The sequence below is a fragment of the Parasteatoda tepidariorum genome, chromosome 3 (genome assembly GCF_982258835.1).
Source record: "Parasteatoda tepidariorum strain Cologne lab strain chromosome 3, Ptep-v5.0, whole genome shotgun sequence".
In the NCBI taxonomy this organism is placed as follows: domain Eukaryota; kingdom Metazoa; phylum Arthropoda; class Arachnida; order Araneae; family Theridiidae; genus Parasteatoda; species Parasteatoda tepidariorum.
In genome coordinates, this window is record NC_141757.1 from 78,614,473 (window position 1) to 78,633,992 (window position 19,520).

Genomic DNA, 19,520 nt, shown 5'->3' on the forward strand with positions numbered 1-19,520 from the left:
TCATGTTTCCAAATGCATAAAAATTCCGAAAGAGATTTTAACTTTTTTTTTTGAGAAAAAATAAAACAATTAATAATTGACTTGTTGCTTAGAACTGAATAAGTTGACATATTTCCCAAAAATGAAAGTTATGCATCGGACTAAAAATTTTAATAAAACTTTTTGAAGTTTTATTCCTTGATGAAATTTGGTTGAAATTTCTTCTTACCAGATATTTGGGAAAATATAAAAATTCTAAAAAGGGGTAAAAATATCTATAGATTAATAAAATGTGAAATTAATGAAACATAAATTCAGAGTTGTTTTAGGATAGTTTTAAACACGATAAAAATATTTTTTTTCTAGCGGAACACATTTTAAAAAACTAGTTTTTTTCTAAATGAAGATACCTATACAATATATCTAATGCCATTAAAACAGTACTCACTTTCAGCTTTGGGATTTTTCCTCCCATTGATAATTTTCTTAGCTGCTCTAAAATGAAAAGTTGGAGATGAATATATTAAAGGAGTTTTTAAATTTAAAGATAACAATGTAATCAAATATTTTCAACACGCAACAACAGGCGAAATTAAATGTTTTGAAAACATTTTGTTTATTTGTCCAATTATATAAGCGTAAAAAAAGTCAAGTAGTATTTTCTTAAAAATGAAGAACGTTGTTTAATAATATAGATGCCTTTTAGGCATGTTAAGCTTCATAATAAAATAAAAAGTAACCAAAATGGTTAAGAGAAAACTTCATTGGGATTTTTTTCACTCTTATCCTGTTTTTCAAAATGAGGTTACATTATGAATAAAAAATATATTCAGATACATTGAATAGAAAAAGCAATGGTTATTGAAAAACATTTTTATAATTATTTTTCTTAATATTAATATCTTTTTCTAAGCGAATTACATAATGAATAAAAACTTATATATTCAGATATATTAAAGTTAAAAAAAAGAAATTGAAAAAAAAAACATGACTGTGTTTTTTTTTTCTTCAAAATTTGCCTGCTTTTCTGAATGAATTACACAATGAATAGAAATTTATACATTATATGTATATTTAGACAAGCTGAACTTAGAAATAAAATTCTTAATAATAATGGGTATCGCAATGATGTTTCTCAAAATAAACCTGTATTGGCCTAGTAAATTATGTAATAAACAAAAACACATATATTTAAACACATTGAACTTAAAAATATATTACTTTGATCTAAATTTTAAATAGTAAAATAAATTAGTCGAAACTAGAAATTTTAAATCATTCTGAAAGATTTTAAAAAATGCCTATTTTTATTTTTTTCCATTCCTCGATTTTTAGAATTTTAAAATGTTCTCATTTTTGGGAAACAGTGGAAGAATTGTTACTTTCTGTTGCGAAAAATGTCGATTACTTCACAGTTAAAAGTTCTCTTTGTATGCATCCATTTAAATACTAAATTTGAAATGTCAGCACCCAAACTAACTAACTAACTAAATTAATTTAACTAACCAAGTATCTAAATTCAATCCTACATGGAACGAAATTGAGTTATAAACATTAATGCGTTGAATTAATAATGCCTGAGCTATTAACATTATTTAAATCAAGAACAGGGATAAACAAAAAAAGAATGCTATAATTCTAACCATAGAGATATCTTTCAAAAGCATAAAACGTCAGAGGTCCTTGAAAATCTGTCATAAACGGTGACTGAACATGGTCTCTGAAACGGTCCAACATTTTTTGAACTACTTCTTTCTCTTCCAATAAAGAACTGGTTATCTGCTTTCTTTTTAATTCTTGAAGTTCATAAAACAGTCGCCGTTCCATCTGATATCTGAAATAATAATAAAATATTTCTTACAACTCAAGAGTTCCTTATCATTTACTGTAAATACTGATGTAATTATGCTAGTTACAAAGGGACTAAGCCTTTTCGCTATTGCTCATAAAACATATAATGATAGCTTCGCAGTAATTATTTCTTACCATAATACAGTTTTTTTTTCAATTTAAGTTTAAATTATTCACTTAAAATATATATACTATAAAATATTCTGTTTGCTCATGCTTGTGCCCCCACTTCCCACATTCATTTCTTTAAACTAAATGCTAAATTTGAATCAAATTTGATTGGTAAACAGAATAAAAGATCTCGTATGATTCTATTTCCCTTATGATTCTATTAGGATTTACTAATGAACATAAACAATTTTGCCTTGTAATTATTCTTTTTAAATTAAAGGCATATTGTTGCAACAAATTTGGTGAGTTCACAACCATAATTTAACCCCTTGCCAACCGCAGGCGTATATATACGCTTCTATAAGCCGATGCGTTGACTGCCCCTGGCGTATATATACGCCTTTCAAGTACGCATTACGCAATACACTTTGCCATGCGCTATCAGTAAAACAATTCTACTGCTTTGGAGTGCAATAGAATGGAAGAGGAATGGAATATAGTGGAAGGTGGGCGGTGAATGCCTAAATTTTCCTCTGCTGGCACGGGGTTAATATTTTGGCTTAACAAATAAGTTGATATATTAAATACAATTTGTGCCTGCATCTCATTGTATAGGAAGCTGATTGTTGAGTTCTAATTATTACACGAATCTCTTTAACGGTAATTTATAATGGCTTCAATGTAATTTGCACAAAAAAACAATAACTGTAAAACGGTTAATAAGTTTATCTGAAAATGTAGCGTAATAAGGTAATATCATAGAATTGGATACCTGCAAGTGACGTCATAGTAGGTAAATTGTAGCATTTGTTGATTCAAGAAGCTAATCAGGTTCGACACACAGGCGTGACGTCACTTACAAGTATCAAATTAAATCTGATTTATTAATAATGGTTAGGTTACTTTGATGGTTAGCGATAATCACTTCACTTCTTGAGTTGCAACTACATAATTACGTTCAAAACATCTCCTTTAGCTTAAAACTCTTAATTTAGAAAACAATCAAAATTAATTTTAAGATATGAATGTTATATTCTTCCATTTGTTTATAGTATACTTACATTTACTTAATAGAAATGACAATAAATTTTCAACCCAATGATTTGTATATATCGGGGGGATCCTGAAATTTATCTACCGAATTTTCACTTTGAATAAGGATTGTAAGAGCATGCAAAAATTGTTGAACATATATCTGTTTAGAACATATTTGTTTGTTTGTTCAAGAACCAGAAATGAATTTATTGAATTTTGTATCTGCCATGATTGTCAGAAAAATTTATTATTAAATTTATCGGTTTCTGTGTTCGTAAAAAATGTAGTACAATGGATGATGATTAATCCGTTAATTAAAATTAAAATAAATTACTTTGAATGCGTCTTTTATTGCAACTAGAAACATATTGGTTCAAATGTAACAAAATAAGTAAATTATTTATTGGTTCTTAAGGAATCCAGTAAAAAAATTTTCTGGACAGTGAATTAAGATCATTATAAATGAAAACAACTATTTATTGTATATATGGTTCTTAATTTTAATTAAATAGAATTTTAAAAAATTTCTGAGAATGCTTTATTTACCTGAATTTTTGTTCTATAAAATGACATTCTTCTTACTATTAGTAACAGACATAACTGATTGAGATGCGACATCATTAAAAAGTTAACGTTTAAGAATTTATATGAATGTATTATTAATCATATTAATGTTAAAAAAAGAAGTATTTCGTATAAAATATGTAAAAATAATATGGATTCCCAAGAGAGACGACAATTTTCATTGTACCTGGATAAACAAAAGTGTAAACTAAAAATAAGTATAAAATAAAAGTAACTGTATAAAAAACATTCAAGCACAGTAGAAGCTTTATATAAATTACATTGTACTTAAAAATTATATATTCTCAGTCTCATGAAGCATTTTTTTCCTGAAAAGATCCGTTATTAAAAATAAATTTATAACAGCAAAATAAACCCATATGGTTTGAATGTGTGGTGTATTAAACAGCTGCAATAAGTTTTTTTGTGTATTTTAGCCAATATCTAATAACTCTACTTTCATCGCTAAGGCGTAGCTAACTTGCTTCCAAACCTTACATAATTTTGGTGTGCTTGATATACGTGAAACTTGTCATTTTTATTAAGTTTGTGTAATAAAGTAAATCTAAAACTAAAAGGGTTAATAGAGATTAAAAAAATCTAATATGGTGATTAATGATAAAGTAATAATACATGAAATGCTAGAGTATTATTTAAAAAAAGAATTATTTTATCATATTTTTTTTCACTATTACATTTTAAAATTAAACATTGATACCGGATTAAATAACATGTTTAATTTAAAATGTAGTGAAATGCAGCTTACTTTTTCAAACTTCTTTGTACTTCTTTCGTTACTGTTGGTCTATTTAAGAGACGAGGATAGCTATCAAATGCTTCTTCTCTCCTCTTTAGTTGGGGCAAACTAGATGATCGGGGTTTAGGTACCACAATTTCTTCCTCTTCATCTTCTTCATCAAGACGAAACGTTTCAGCCGCACCACTACTCACTATATAACGAGCAATGTGTTTTTTCTTTGTCCTGCCCGACCTACTCTCTGAGTCAGAATATTGTTCCCTGTCATCATCATCTGATGAGGAAGAAGCCTGATGTCCTCTGTCAACGTCATCGCTAAAACCGGAATCTTTGATTGTTGATTCCAAACTTCGGATGCTGGAGAGGGGGGATTGATTCTCCATGTCAAACCCAGCCGTCATGAGAGAAGAACGTCGTCTCTCCTGTTCTACCGAGAGCATCTGAGGTGGATTATCCCCATTATGACAGTCGCAATCACACGTATCTACATCTTCTTCGTGGTTGGAATAGCAATCACATTGCTTGTCCTCCTCATCAACCCTTTCTTCTGGAGATTTTTCTCCTCCGTCTTCTACATCGCCATCTTCTCTCTGATCTTGTGGTTCAACAACATTAGGTTCTGGTTCTGGATCAGTCTGAGACTCTTGAGGCTCCTCTGCCTCAATGACGTGAGGCATCGGATAGGAGTCATCGAAAATCACAGGCTGTGATACTCTGCGTGTAGGAGCCTCTTGCTCAATTGGAGAATCTTGAGACTCTTCTGTCTCTAATACCTGAGGCATTGGATAAGACTCTTCGAAAAGAGTAGGATATGATGGTTTCCTCACGTAAATATCTTGATCAGACACTGGTTCTTTGGGTTCCTCAGTTTCGATTACTTGAGGCATTGGATAGGATTCTTCAAAGAGCACTGGCTGGGATGCTTTGCGACTGGGGATGTCTCTCTCTAAACTCGTCCGACGTGGTGTTTCTACATCAGTATGATTATTGGAAGCCCCATTTCTAGAAAAGTGGTAATTATCATCTGATGGCCTACGATCGCGATTGGAGACCTATAAATCAAAGTTAGAGGAGAGTGTTAAAAATAACGCATACTAAAATCTAAAGGAAGATAAGAAGAAGGAAGAGCAGAAGAAAGTTAGGAAATAGAACAGGGAAATAAAAAGTGGGGGGTTAGAATTTATTTCGAGATAATTCAAATAAAAATGAAATTCCTTAAGGCATAAAATATTTATGTAGCAAATATATATTTGTATTTTATAGTCGAATATTAGAACTTTTTGCTAAGTATGAAAAATACTAAGTATAAGCTCAGAGCTCAGTATTAAAATTTATTACATTTTTGGTAATGAATTCGCTAGAAAGACATAATAAATATAAAAAAACAGGCACAAAAAGTGTCTGAATATGGTGCTATAGATGTTTAAGTATAATTCTAAGTTTAAAAATCTATATGTTTTTGTAATGAATTCACTAGAAGGACTTAATAAATAAAAAAAGGCACTGAACAAAAAGTACTTACTCGAATGAAAACTTTCCTCAGAGTTGCCGAAATAATTTTCTGAGATAAAATAGATTTTAATGGAGATACTTTTCTGAGATAAAATCTATTTTTGATTGAAATTTTGTTTCGTAGTTAATAACGTATAAATGTTAGATGTTTTCCTATTGTATTTTTTACAGATACTTTCTAATAATCTACTACTTTTTCCCATGTCTTTTCATTTATTCATTTTTATATAATAAATTTGCTTTTTTTCAATCCAAGTTTTCCTTATGTTTTTTAATTATTTATTTTTCAGGGTGAAAAATGACCCTTCTCTTATGCTGGGTTAGTGTCACAGTTACACTTTGTGTAATGTTGCAATTGTTCCTTAATTTAAATAATTTCCTTTAATTTTTTTAAATCTTTAATTACCTCTAGTTTTATAACAGTTTGAGTTAATTCTATGCGTATGTTTCACGTATATTTTTTAATTGAGGAAGTTTTTTCTTAGTTTCAGCGTAAATATATTACATATATTTTTGTCTGGCAAAAATTTCAATTGTTTTTTTGGAAAAGAATCTTAACTTTCTATTCGCCCTTCTTTAGTCCTTTCAAGGATCATTGCACCTCTTGTCTAATATATTAAGTTTTCTGGGGGAAGAAATACTCTCTTTCCTCGCCTTTTGTGACTAGCGATTTTTGAAGGAGGACGTCATTGAAAATATTTTATGACTTTATTTTTTTTTAATCGCCAACTGTCGGCGTTAATTTCTTTCATTTTTTTTTTCTTTTTTGGGAGACATACTGAGCCAATCTTAATTATCCGCTTATCAAACTTTCTGCTCCCTGAATTTTAATCGGTTATGGGTTGTCTAGATTTTTCTTAGTCAACGAATTTTTTGAATATTGTGGGATACTTATTCCCTGACTTGTTTTCGATACACCTAAAAGTGTATAGTTTGTCTACGGTAAGAACTCCCACTGTCACAAAGTCTGAGGTCGTCTGCTGCTAAGAAGAAAACAAGAATAGCTCGTTTCATGGAGGGTAGCTTCTCTTCACTCTAGGGCTTTCCGAATTGACAGAAGAAAAATATTCCCTTTCTCTCGCCGACACAAGTCAAAATCTGTCCTAAACAATGACCCCACACTCCTATTTAAAATAGTTATACCTCGTTACCATAGTCACCGCCACGGGTCCAGATGAATGGTTAAGGGAGTTCTTACTTTAGACAAACTGTACCTCCTGTCCTTTCTTTCCAAGATACGGACTTTGGTCTGTATCGAAGGAATTAATTCCTTTTACTACATCCTTTTTCTTTGGCTTTAATATAAATACGAAATCCTCAAATTGTTATTAATTTCAGTAATTTAAATGTCTTTTGTATCGATTTTTTATACCGTTAAATTTTCTTTAAAAACTAAAGATCCTTTCAATTTAAATTTCCCACTTGTATTTACCTTCTTATCACCCATTCTATTTCTAATTAAATTTAGTATGTCTTTGTTAAAACTTTGTCAAAAAGAGCTCTTATTTTATTTATTTATTTATTTATTTTAATTGAAATCAATAATTGTTTTTCTCCATTTAATGACAGAATATTTAATGTCCAAATCCTTTTTACAATATCGTTCCATTTCAATGTATAATAATAATAATATTATAACGGACGATTATTCTGGAACCATTATTTCAATTATTCCATCTTAATATATAGCATATTTAGTCAGCAATAACAACATCCACACTTTTTTTATCTTTTTATTTGTAACCAGGATGATTAAAAAAATCGTGACCAAAATGAAAAGGCAAAGCAGTCATATGAACGCCACTAGAGAAGCTTGCAAATTATGTGTAATATAGAAGGAAAATAAACAAATACAATTTTCTATCACTTGGTTTTGGCTGTATTGCCACCCGTGTTACACATTTTTGACTAATACTATTACAGGAGGTGCTCAAAGTTTTGGCTAGTCTGTAGCAGTAGCAGGATACTTCCGGTATGTTTAACAAGGTATTCCATTCTATTCAGCGTGAATGTAGTGGGCAATAACCAGAACTATATTAATATTGATTATAAATGATAATATTGAATATTAATATTGAATATTAATATTGATTATAAATGTGTAACATTGAAAATACAGTAAAAACAAAATGATGTGAAATAATTTTTGTTCACGGTCTTAGTATCATTTAGGCTTCGAATAACATTTTTAAATTCCTAATCCTTCTGAATCCCTCTGTATAAGCTGAGCAGATTTCACTTTCCCAACGAACATACCATTTCACTACGTTAGAAAAAGTATCATACTTAAACAATTTCGTAAAATTAATTGTACTTTAAGCATAATGTTTTTAAGAAGAGTCGGTAGGGCATATATCAATGATGTTAACATTAAATCAGGGCATTATATCAATAATGTTAACTAACATTTTTCGATGTAGCTTTTCTAAGAAACTTCTTATGATTTCCATTTGAAATTTTTTAGGGATATTGATACATTGAAATTAAAAGTTCTTAGTTCATAATTTTTTTTACAAATTTCTGCCAAAGAAATGAATTAACAGTTATCACAGTGTAAACATGTATATATTCATATTCTGTGGAAAAAAACTGAAGTAATATCTTGTTAAGATACTGAGAAAAGGTACGTCGTAAGAGATCAGTTTTAGCATAATTGGTATATAATATGCCCCACCAACTCTCTTAAGAAAGTAACAATGAAATGGTTACTTTTTCACCAGGACATTCTCTTCTGTAGCCGGTGGATTTTCTTGATACCCTTCGAATCTTCGACCTCTTTGTGTGGAGGTACACTTTCGCAATGATTGGTTTTCCCGATCGCCCCATGACTTGGCACCTTTCACTGGATGATGACATTTTTATTCCTGTTATGCTGTTACTTCTACTGAGGTCTGCCATTGCAGACACTGTTTTCGATTCGACACGAGCTTGAATGTCCACATCTCTTAATTGAGTCTCCGTTTGTGCTGAAGTATCCCTAAGGAGACGACGTTTTGTGCTGGGACTTAATTCCAAAGTTTCCGACAAATGAGTTCCTGTAAATCTATTCGAGAGAGAAAAAAAATTTAAATCGCAAGTTACCCCGTTTTGCACAAGTAGGTTTAAAATTATTGCGACTTGCTTATTATTATTTACTTTACTTATTATTTATGGTACTTTGGATTACGCGCAGTGTCACATAATTGCCTATAAAGCATCGCAAAATTACCTCCATAAACAAAGAGACTCACTAAAAAGTCAGTCGTCGTTACGAAAATATTTTACTACTGGCATGAAGAAATACAATCAAATTTAGAAAATGTTAGCCATTTTAAAATGCTGTTGAGTTAGACGGAGTCGTCAGGATGTGGTAAACTGACTTTTTAATTAAATACAATTAGTATCTTTCCACCTGTTGAAACAATTTCAAAATCAACGCACTTCTGTAAGACGTAACATTTATAGGCAACTATTATAGGCTCAAAATAAGAAAACTTATAAAATTGTTACATTTTAGGAATCTGCAAATCAGTGAATTATTAGCAATTATTTCTACAGGATACAATGCAATGAAAGTTTTTTTTTCTTTCTGAAGTAGAATCGACTGAAATGGCTTTGTTTAAAACATTGGTTTTTGTTATTTTTTATGTACATGTTTTGTGGATGACTCAAGGAAAAATAAGTTGAGTAACTCATTGCTTATGACATTATTATGATAAGTGAGACGAAAAAACTTCGCATCAAGAACGAATTTGTCACCATACATAAAGTTTGTGAAATAACAATGTAAGGATACATTCTCTTCAAAATGCATTGCATATTAAAATGCATATTAAAATGAAACTTTTGAATGAAAAATGAATGAATTAACTTAAAAATGAATTAACTTTTAAAGTATTTGTGAATAATTATGAGTAGAGCACGCTCATCGTTACCTACCGTATTTTTTCAATTTTACAATAACGTATTTTACGTATTTTTTGAATATTTGCATTTTAACGTTCTTTAGTAGTTATTACAAAAAAACGAAAGTTAAATAATTAGAGTAAAATAATTAAAACAAGATACGAAACAAAATAGCTTGTTATGCAAAGAATTGTACAAAATGAGACATTATTAATATTATTAATTAGGCAAATAACTAAATTGTCGTATCATAAAATATTTTTAAATTATATAAAATGAAATACATTAATTAAGAATTCATTTGGATAATTTTTATCTTTACCGAATTCTTATATACATTATTTACCTATTATATTCTCGTTTTTCTAAAAGTTTACTTGCAGGTAAAGCTCCATGAAGATTTAAATATTTGGCACAGCTTCGATTACCACGGTGTAATGCAGCATCAAGAGGTGTCAAATGTTGACCCTAAAAGAAGTTTGAATTTATTATATAAAGATAACTGCAGTGGATAGTTTAAAAAGAACTTTTCTGGACACATATAATCGCTTTGATGCATTTCTGAAATATGCTTTAATTTATATCTTACTTATACCAGCAAAATTTACTGATGGTTCGTAATCATTATTTTTTACCTACAGCCCTCTGCCTTTAGTGTATACTGTTTGGTGATATTTATGGTGTAAGGGAGAAATAATAATATTGAGCAAATACTTCAGATATACACCAAACCGACTATGTGAATTATGACATTTTTCGAAGATTGTAGGAACTTGATGACTTCTTATGGAATGGTTTAGGAGGCAAGAGATTTTGAACCTAGTTGTAGTTTTTTCGGAAGGAGCTTAAATTCAGTAAAGATACATTTGAAAACGGTAATTGCATATGGAGGACAGGCAGAGATATTGTTCGGCTACCGGCAGAGATCGAACCAAGGAGCTCCGTGTCCGTAACCGGATGTTTTAGGAAAGAAGGATTTAGAAAAGGTTTTCCACTCAGACCAAGGTGGCTTAGAAAGCGTTATATGGTACGCATCGCAATTATATAACTTTTTTCTTTGTTATTTAAATTAAATGTAAATAGATAAACAGGAAATAATTTGGAATAGGGGCAAATTATTACATTCTTAAAAATTTTGGGAAATAAAAATTTATTATTCCAAAAATAGATTTGTTATGTATTTTTAAAGATATATGGGTTCTTACTGTGTGTTGAAAATTTCAAGTTTACTAAATTCGTATACACTTACTTACATATGTACTTAGTTATATTTAACTATAATTATATTATAAATTGATAGTATTACGTTTTTTACTATAGTTACATCAGCGATCTTCTGCATAATCCCGGGTTTCTATTTTCTTTCCATCTAACAAACTTATTTTAGAAGCATTCCTTAAATAAGACGGGTTTTATTTTAAATTTAAAGAACTTTTCATTTTGCAGTCTGCAAAGTGGAAAGAAATGAAGAAAAAAATTACATAGAACAACAAATTTAAAACTTATATTACTTTTTATACCATCACTGATTTAACATTTGTACAGATATTGTGTTCAAACCGAGAAATAAATTATTCTTGAGATGAAAATGACTTGCTTTAGAATTCCTCATGATGGGATTGACAAAAGCACCGTAGTCCATTAGTACTTTGCACATGTCTACGTTATTTGTAATGGCAGCGATATGCAGTGGCGTCCTCCCATTTGCATTTGAAACGTTAACGGAGCCCTGATGTTGTTGCAGCAGCCATTCCACGAGATCTAAAAGAGTTATGGTTAGTAAGAATAGGTTAAATATGGTAGTAAGAGTAAGTGCATTCTGATTTTATGCAATTATGTCATTTGAAAGAGCTATGGTAAGTTGATAAGAATATCTTAAGTATGATAGAGGAGTACTGTAATAAATGTTAAATGCATTATGACTTTCGAAAGTTCTGAAAAGCAATTGTAGTAAATGCATGAAAAAGATGAACGAAACAGAATTGAATTGTTCACTTATTTTAACAAACCTTTCCGACCAGATTGGACAGCTTCGTGAAGCGGCATATCACCTTTGGTGTTCCTCAACCATAAGTTCGCTTTGTGGTGTGCGAGTATCTTTAGGGTCTCTAACTGTCCTTTGGCAGCTCCACAGTGGGCAGGTCTAAATAAAGTAAAACATCGTGAAGATTTGAAATTCTCTATTATATCTACGAGTTTCTTTAAACAATGCAAAAAATTGAAGTACAGTCAGCAAAAAAAAAAAGATATCACCCTGAATAACTCTTGTTCTAATGATCGGATTTTCACGATCTAAGTGTCAATCTTAATGGTTCCTGGGGGTGACCTCAAATATGCTAATTAATTAGTGCTAACTATTAATTAAGTTACGAAATCAGACACAAAAACGTACTTTCTCTGAATAAACATGCATTTTTTTTTACATATTTGGAATCCTGACCCTTAAAATAGGGGGGGTAGACAAAATTTCGAAAAAAATGGGTCGTAAATTAGGTCGCAATAAAGATTTATATATCTGGCGATGGTTTAAAAATATGCCAAATTACCTCGCCATAGAAGGGGAAATAATTTATAACAACCATAAAGAAACTGAATGAATGACAAGATGGGAAAAGATAGTGCTTCTCGTTGCTAAGCAACCAAAAGAATTTTTCGCGTTGCTTTCTGGGCTTTTTTTTTTTTTTTTAAATCTCCTTTAAAAAGGAAATTTAAATAAATTAATAAATTAATTTTGATTCTCCAAGATTATAGAGTCGTTGATTTTTTATCTGATATTATTTATTTTTTTAAAGCTGTTTTAATGTAATTTGTATGACAGTTTTGAATTAAAACCAAATTTTCATAAGTTATCATAAATTTATGAAGAGTTGTAGGGTTAAATGCTTTTGCCCCTCACTTCGAGTTTCTTAGGAAAGGAAAAAAAAGTGATCAAGCAAAGGTGGACCTGAAAAAAGATAGCTATTCTGATGCATAATCGCAAAATTTTATAGAAATCACGGTATTTATTTTCGATAAAATTGTAAAACTTAAAAAATGTTATATGGCATTTTAAAAGCATTTTGATATATATATATATATATATATATATATATATATATATATATATATATATATATATATATATATATATATATATATATATATATATATATATATATATATATATATATATATATATATATATATATATATATATATATATATATATATATATATATATATATATATATATATATCATAATAAATAAAAACAAAAAAAAACACGATGAAAAGTACGAGTTGATGTTATTTACACACTCCTTTCGTTAGTTCTTTAAAAAACATGATTAAAAGAAAATTAGGTTTATAATACCCTTAATTAAACAAGAGTAACAATTGTTACAGTTTTTACAATACTTTTTCAACTCTGACACTCTTTTCATGAGATAACTTCTTTTGCCAACGATTTTGTCCCTTTTTTTTTGTTAGTTGAAACCAGCTTACGCATTCTTGTAATTTTTACATTTTATCTTTGAAATTTCAATCTCAAAAGACATGCATGAAGTGACGCCTAGTCCAAAGAATCTAAGTTAAATAGTTGTAAGGCCGATTATTACGAAAACAATTAACTACTCTGGTTCAATGAAACAATTACAGTAAAACTTGTGTAAGTTGACCACTTCATGTGCCTTGTTTTAGTGGCCAACGTAGACAAGTGGTCAACTTATAGAAGGGGTGGGACATTGTTTACTTTTTCGTTTCCTACATGTTGCTATACATTTAAATTTTTTTTTTACTTGACTTAAGAATTTGATTTAGCAAATGGCCAAATGAATATCTCAAGAAATGTGTTTAAAAATAAACGAACTTCAATTTGTTACACAGAAATAATTTTAATATTTAACTAACTTTTTAAAAAAAAATTATTTTGTTAGTTATGCATGTGAAGTGTTTAATAAAAATAATTTCTAAAATATCAGAACACGAAAACATTGAAAACTTTAACAAAACAAAATTATTTCAACACTTCAAAATTTATTCTGTTATTACTACACATATAAGCCTATTTGCTCACTATTGCAACTGGAAGAGCAACTTTTCAACTAACACACCTGTTTTCAATGAATGAATGAACGAAATGGTCAAAAGCTGACTCCCTACAGTTTCCCCAGATGGTCAACTCACAAAAGGGTTTAGATTAGCTTTTTACACTATTTCACCAAACAAGTGAAATATTAACATACATTGCAAAATGACAGAAAATTTTCTGAATTTTTTTTTCTGGTCAACTTATGAGGGTTTTAGAATAGAATTTCATAATACTCCTAGACAAAATTAACTTATTTCAGTGGTCACGGACAAGATAGACAGGTGGTCAAGTTACAAAGGTTTTGCTTCTTTATTATGTAGGAAAATTTCCGTTCTTGATAATTGAGGTCAACTTATTCAGGTGTAAACCTTACAAGTGTGGTCAACTTGGCAGGTTTCACTGTATAAATAAATCATTAATATTCTTGTTCTTTTACTTCGAAATATTAGGAGAAATTTGTATACATAATTTCTTCAAAACGTGTGTTAAAACTATGATTATAAGTTATTTAAGAAGAAGAAAGTCAAATAGAGTAAAAGAACAATTTTTGAGATGATGATTCTAAAAATAGCACGTAATAATAGTTTTACAATAGCACTAAGTAATAGCACTAAAAATAGTTTTACAATTTTTTATTTTAGTAGTTGTTTAACAAAACAAGGCATATCGAACATTTTCCTGATATAGCAATATTTTTTTGAACTGTGCAAAAGTTGAGAAATCATACAAACAACTTTTAAAGCAAATATTTTAAACTTTTTAAGACAAAAGGGTAACTTAAAAGGGTTAGCGCACAAGCTTTTCTTAGAATGTTGAATTAAAATTGCATGCCCATAGTTTTTTGTTCATTTAAAAAACAAAACAATCTGTTAAATTTTTCCCCTGTGCGCACATACGCATTTACTTTTCATTACTCGAACAAATAAGAAGCAATAAAAAAAATAAAATTAATAATTTATCTTCATTTTTCGTAAACAATAGTATTTTTAGTAAATAGTCAGCTGTTCTGCTTCGAATGATATTGTGTGTGATCAATAGAATATTTTTAATTTCTTAACAAGATTTAATTCTCAGATACCTGGCAATAATTCTAAGTTTTCTTTCAATAAGAACTTAGCAATAATTTAAAAAGTAATTTTACTTTATAGAAAAACATAAGATAAAGTACTTAAACGATTGATTAGTATATTATTGGAAAAAAATATACATAATAGAATTTAAAAAAAATTGCATTAAAATTCAATAAAAAAGTTAGAAAAGTAATTCTGCGAAACACGCACAGACAGGTAATTTACAAATTTATTTTAAGATTAAGGTGATATATAAGATGTAAAGAAGTTTTAAAAAACTCTACTCTAAACTCAGCTGCACGACAGCCCATGGAGGGCCAAGGCCTACTGTGCCCATCTCAGTTTTCTGGACCTAGGGCTCTGGGGTGCAGGAGCAGATGTTCCGGTCAGGTGGTCAGCCGAGCGCGGAGCCCCCAGTGTTTAGTTCCCAATCATGCTTGGTACTTATTTATCGACCCACTGAAGGGATGAAAGGCTGAGTCAGCCTTGCCCGGCCCGAGGAACGACAGCGCGAAGCGCTACCGCTCAGCCACCGGACGAAGTTTTAAGATGATTAAAAATGTTGACTACGCATTCGTATTAATAATTATAAAATATATATTCAAGAAATTGATAAATATATTATTCCCAATCTATGCATACGTATGTATATTATTGAAATTGTATCAGTTATTGAAAAAGAAAATCAAAAATTAAAAAATAATCACATTAAGTAAGCACAATCTGGTGCATAATCATATTCTATCAGAAGCACGCCTTTATAAAACTAGACATTCGTTGAATAAAGTGTTTTTTATTCAAAATGTTTTATTTATAATTTCTTTACTAAATTACAAATAAATTATTAAATGACTAAAAAGTAACATCGTATTTTATAGTTTGAAAGAAATAAAAATAAAAAGATTAGCAAACGATTATTAGCGAAAAAAATATGAATGAAATTTTACACTACGCGCGAGAATTCAAGTTCCTCGCAAGTTTATCACATTTTAATATTAATCGCCCCATTTAATCATTTTTTTATTGTCGCCAAATTATTTTTTTAAAAATAATTAATTTTAATTTTTTTCAGCTTCTAATAAATAAAAACATTTGAAACTTTAGATTTTTCTATTGAAAAATATGTAGATTATTATGGTATAAAAAAATTCATACCTAATAATTCAAAAATTTTTCATCCTCAATTTAATTAAATAATAAAAAATAATTAATAATTATTAAAAATTATTTTTTTCATGAAATTATCTTTGGGTAAATGAGTTTTATGAGTGGGCGCAATTTTCTTCAAATTGCTTTATTAGTTTTGAAAATATGACTAAAAACGTAAAAAGTGAAATTAACATTAACGGGTACGAACTTTGGATCGCTCTCCTGACCAAACTATGGGGACCATATTTCCCAGATTGCGGCTACCCCCTATATTTTGAAGCTTAGAAATCCAAATATGTAAAAAAAAATACATGTTTATTCAGAGAAAGTACGTTTTTGTGTCTGATTTCGTAACTTAATTAATAGTTAGCACTAATTAATTAGCATATTTGAGGTCACCCCCGGGAACCATTAAGATCGACACTTAGATCGTGAAAATCCGATCATTAGAACAAAAGTTATTCAGGGTGATATCTTTTTTTTTTTGCTGACTGTACATCTTTATAATCTTTTCTTACTAATCATTGGTTACTTAATTATCATTATATAAACTAATTCAGATGCTTCTTGAAAAATAATTTCAAACGATATATGCTTCCTTAAAAACGAAATGCTTCATCCCTAGTAGCGAACAATATCAGTTAAGTCTTCATGAGCAAGAGACCAATAGTCATAAATCTTGGTTGAAAAATGACCACAGGGGATGTTATCATTTAATATTTTACCTAGATAGGGCTTATTTAGAATTACTCGATTCACCTGATGTTTTATGTCCATTATTCAGCCCATATCAAAACTATATAAGTTTGAGTTTGACCTATTCAGACTTTATTTTTTGACCAATATTCAGCTTAGGATGGATCTATGCTGTTGTCCTGGGCTAAAGTCCATAGGGGTGAAATATTAATGTAAACTCAGTCTTGGTCCTCCAATGTATGTATGTTCTTGTAGGATCTTTGTTGAAAAAATTTTGAATTTTTCCAATTTTACCCCTATATAATGTAAACATAATTTTTAATATTGAAAAATAAAACAAACCCCATAGTGGAAGCTTAAGTAAATTCTCGAAATCCACAATACAAAAGGAAAAAAAGAAAGTTGTCAGCGCTGTCCCATATCAAACTAATTGTCCCTCTTAAAAAATGTGGAATCCTAACTTGGCAAAAGCCGAATTAAAACTAATTCAAATTGAATTGCTGGTGACCTCTTGTAAAATAACTCTAATATTTACTCACGTCCTATTTTTGTGATCTTGCTTGTTTGCATCTGATCCAAAATTCAGGAGAAGATTTGTGCAGTCAGCATGTCCCAGAGTGACAGCATAAAACAATGCGGAACAACCGCTGTCATCAATCTTATCGACTTCGGCTCCACATAGTGTTATTATTGTTTCTAGGCAATCCACGTGACCTCGACTGGCCGCGCAGTGAAGAGCTAAGCACAAAAAGATACAACTTGGATAGTGTTTTATCAGATTTAAATTTACAGAACTTTTTTTAAAAAAAGAGGTTTTTTACGATGAGTTAGCAAACCATAAAATAGAAAAGAAGATTGTTTTAAAATAAGCCTGTAATAAGTTATTACCTGTCAAACCGTCTCTGTCTATGGCATTGACATCGGCTCCAGACTTCACAAGGGCCAGAATGGCATCACTGCTTCCTGAAGGACAGTACGTTTTACTAGCTCTTGTCTCTTTAATCAGACAATAATATAAACTTCAAATTAATCTTGTAAAAAATCACGAGTATAAAACTAAAAAGCACATTTACGCTCACACATACTTACGCTCAAATATCTTAAACTTATTTTACGCAACAAAATCTTTATACATATTAAGTTCGAAAAAGTAGTTTATATAGTGTATTTTTCTAAACATTGACAATATATATAAGTTTGAATATGTTTTAGGGATTAGTGAACTCTTTGTATAATTTTAAGAAGAGGGTTTTTCTTTGAAAAAATATTAGAATTCACTAAAAAAATATTGTTAGGTATTATACGAGATTTTCAAAAAAGCCAAAAGATTCTTCACGCTTTTCTTAATAAAACTTTTCTAAATAAATTTTTGGGCGAAAGCTCTTTTTCATTAATTGAAATAAATAAATATAAACATCAAGTAATAATATATTAATAAGGAATGTATTTAAAAAAAAATTATATACTATGAAATGTAAATATAAGATTTAAAAGTAATAGCTTCAGAGAAAGTTTGTGTATGCGTGCTAAAATTTACAGTTTTGAGAATGTAGAATAATCGAACAGACGGAGAAACGGACTTTAAAAAAATCATAAAAAATACTTGTAATCCAGTTATAATAAAAATTAAAACTGTTGAATAATCGTTACACTCTTTAACAGAAGATGTGATCCCTTTAAAGAGAACGATTACTCTTCATCTTGTACTAAGTAATAAAGGGAAAAGATTTTAAATTATATTTCTGAAACGCATTTTGAAAAAAATTCATGCAATATAATGTTTAAAAGTTTTTTTCTTCTAAAATTTCGTTCTAAATATATAATCCTGTAAAATCTAAGTTTAATAAAATTAGCTTGAGTTGTGCTATCAAATTACCTTGACAAGTATTCAGCTTATAATTTGTAAAATGTGGTAAAACATATCAAAAAATAAAAGCAGTCATTTTAGTCAGTTTTGCTAGTTTTCACGAGTAGTTTTTATTTGCTTTTTGAATACATAAACCAAAGATATATATGTGTTTCCATTTCAACTTTTTAACATAGACTTAACATATTATAACAATGAAACAAAATGTCCACATTCCTTTCACTCAAGAATTTTATCGTAAATGTTGATAATTTCTTTACTACCATATTCTGGTAAAATTAGTCATGAATCTAACATTAACAGAAAGTTCTGATACAACATTGAAATATCTTATTTACTAAGAAGAACTTCTTACTGATAGGAAAATTTCAGTAAGGAAAGCACCACAAAAATTACATTATAAAATCATAATGAAGAAATAAATTGTAATATTAAATATGGATTACAAAACCTAATAAATTACACAAATGAAGTATAAAGAATATTTTGAAATTCAGTTAAGTCGATTAGATCATGTAATATATGCTTTTATAGATCTCACCTCCACTCGCTGCCCATAAAAGGGGAGGGCGACCATCTCTGTCGACTACAGAAACGTCCACACCACGTGACAGAAGTTTCTGAAGTACAGCTATTCCTACTCGCACATCATTGCCCATCTCACTGTTTGGTCCACACATCTGTGCAGCGTAGTGAACTGGGTAAGCTCCGTGAATATCTGGGGTTGAAGCGTCTGCACCAGCGTTAATCAGCAAATCCAAACACTCCCAATCACCACTAACTATTCCAAATAAATTGAACGTTTAAAATAGAATTGAAAATATTAATGTATGTTATAGTAATGTATGTAACAATGTTTCGTATTCTTAATTTGGAAAGAAATATAGTTCTATATTCAGCCAATTTTCATTACGGTTCAATAAATAACCTTTTATACTCTAAAATACTTAACTTGTCTGTCTATTATAACCAACA

At 29.6% G+C, this 19,520-nt stretch overlaps 1 protein-coding gene across 3 annotated transcripts in view; it reads right to left on the reverse strand.

Annotated features, from left to right (window-relative positions):
* The window catches only part of LOC107439004 (uncharacterized), a 52,412-nt gene that overhangs the window by 11,651 nt on the left and 21,241 nt on the right, over positions 1–19,520 (reverse strand). For 2 of the 3 annotated variants that reach the window (XM_071181896.2, XM_016051456.4), the window contains exons 4-13: positions 19,087–19,326; positions 17,567–17,674; positions 17,218–17,416; positions 11,704–11,837; positions 11,292–11,455; positions 10,041–10,162; positions 8,519–8,852; positions 4,307–5,349; positions 1,623–1,813; positions 428–474 (exon numbers count right to left, since the gene is read on the reverse strand). In XM_071181896.2, the coding sequence (XP_071037997.2) occupies positions 428–474; positions 1,623–1,813; positions 4,307–5,349; positions 8,519–8,852; positions 10,041–10,162; positions 11,292–11,455; positions 11,704–11,837; positions 17,218–17,416; positions 17,567–17,674; positions 19,087–19,326 (2,582 nt within the window). The remainder of the gene's footprint in view (positions 1–427; positions 475–1,622; positions 1,814–4,306; positions 5,350–8,518; positions 8,853–10,040; positions 10,163–11,291; positions 11,456–11,703; positions 11,838–17,217; positions 17,417–17,566; positions 17,675–19,086; positions 19,327–19,520) is intronic. The other variant, XM_071181899.2, reaches the window with a different exon arrangement.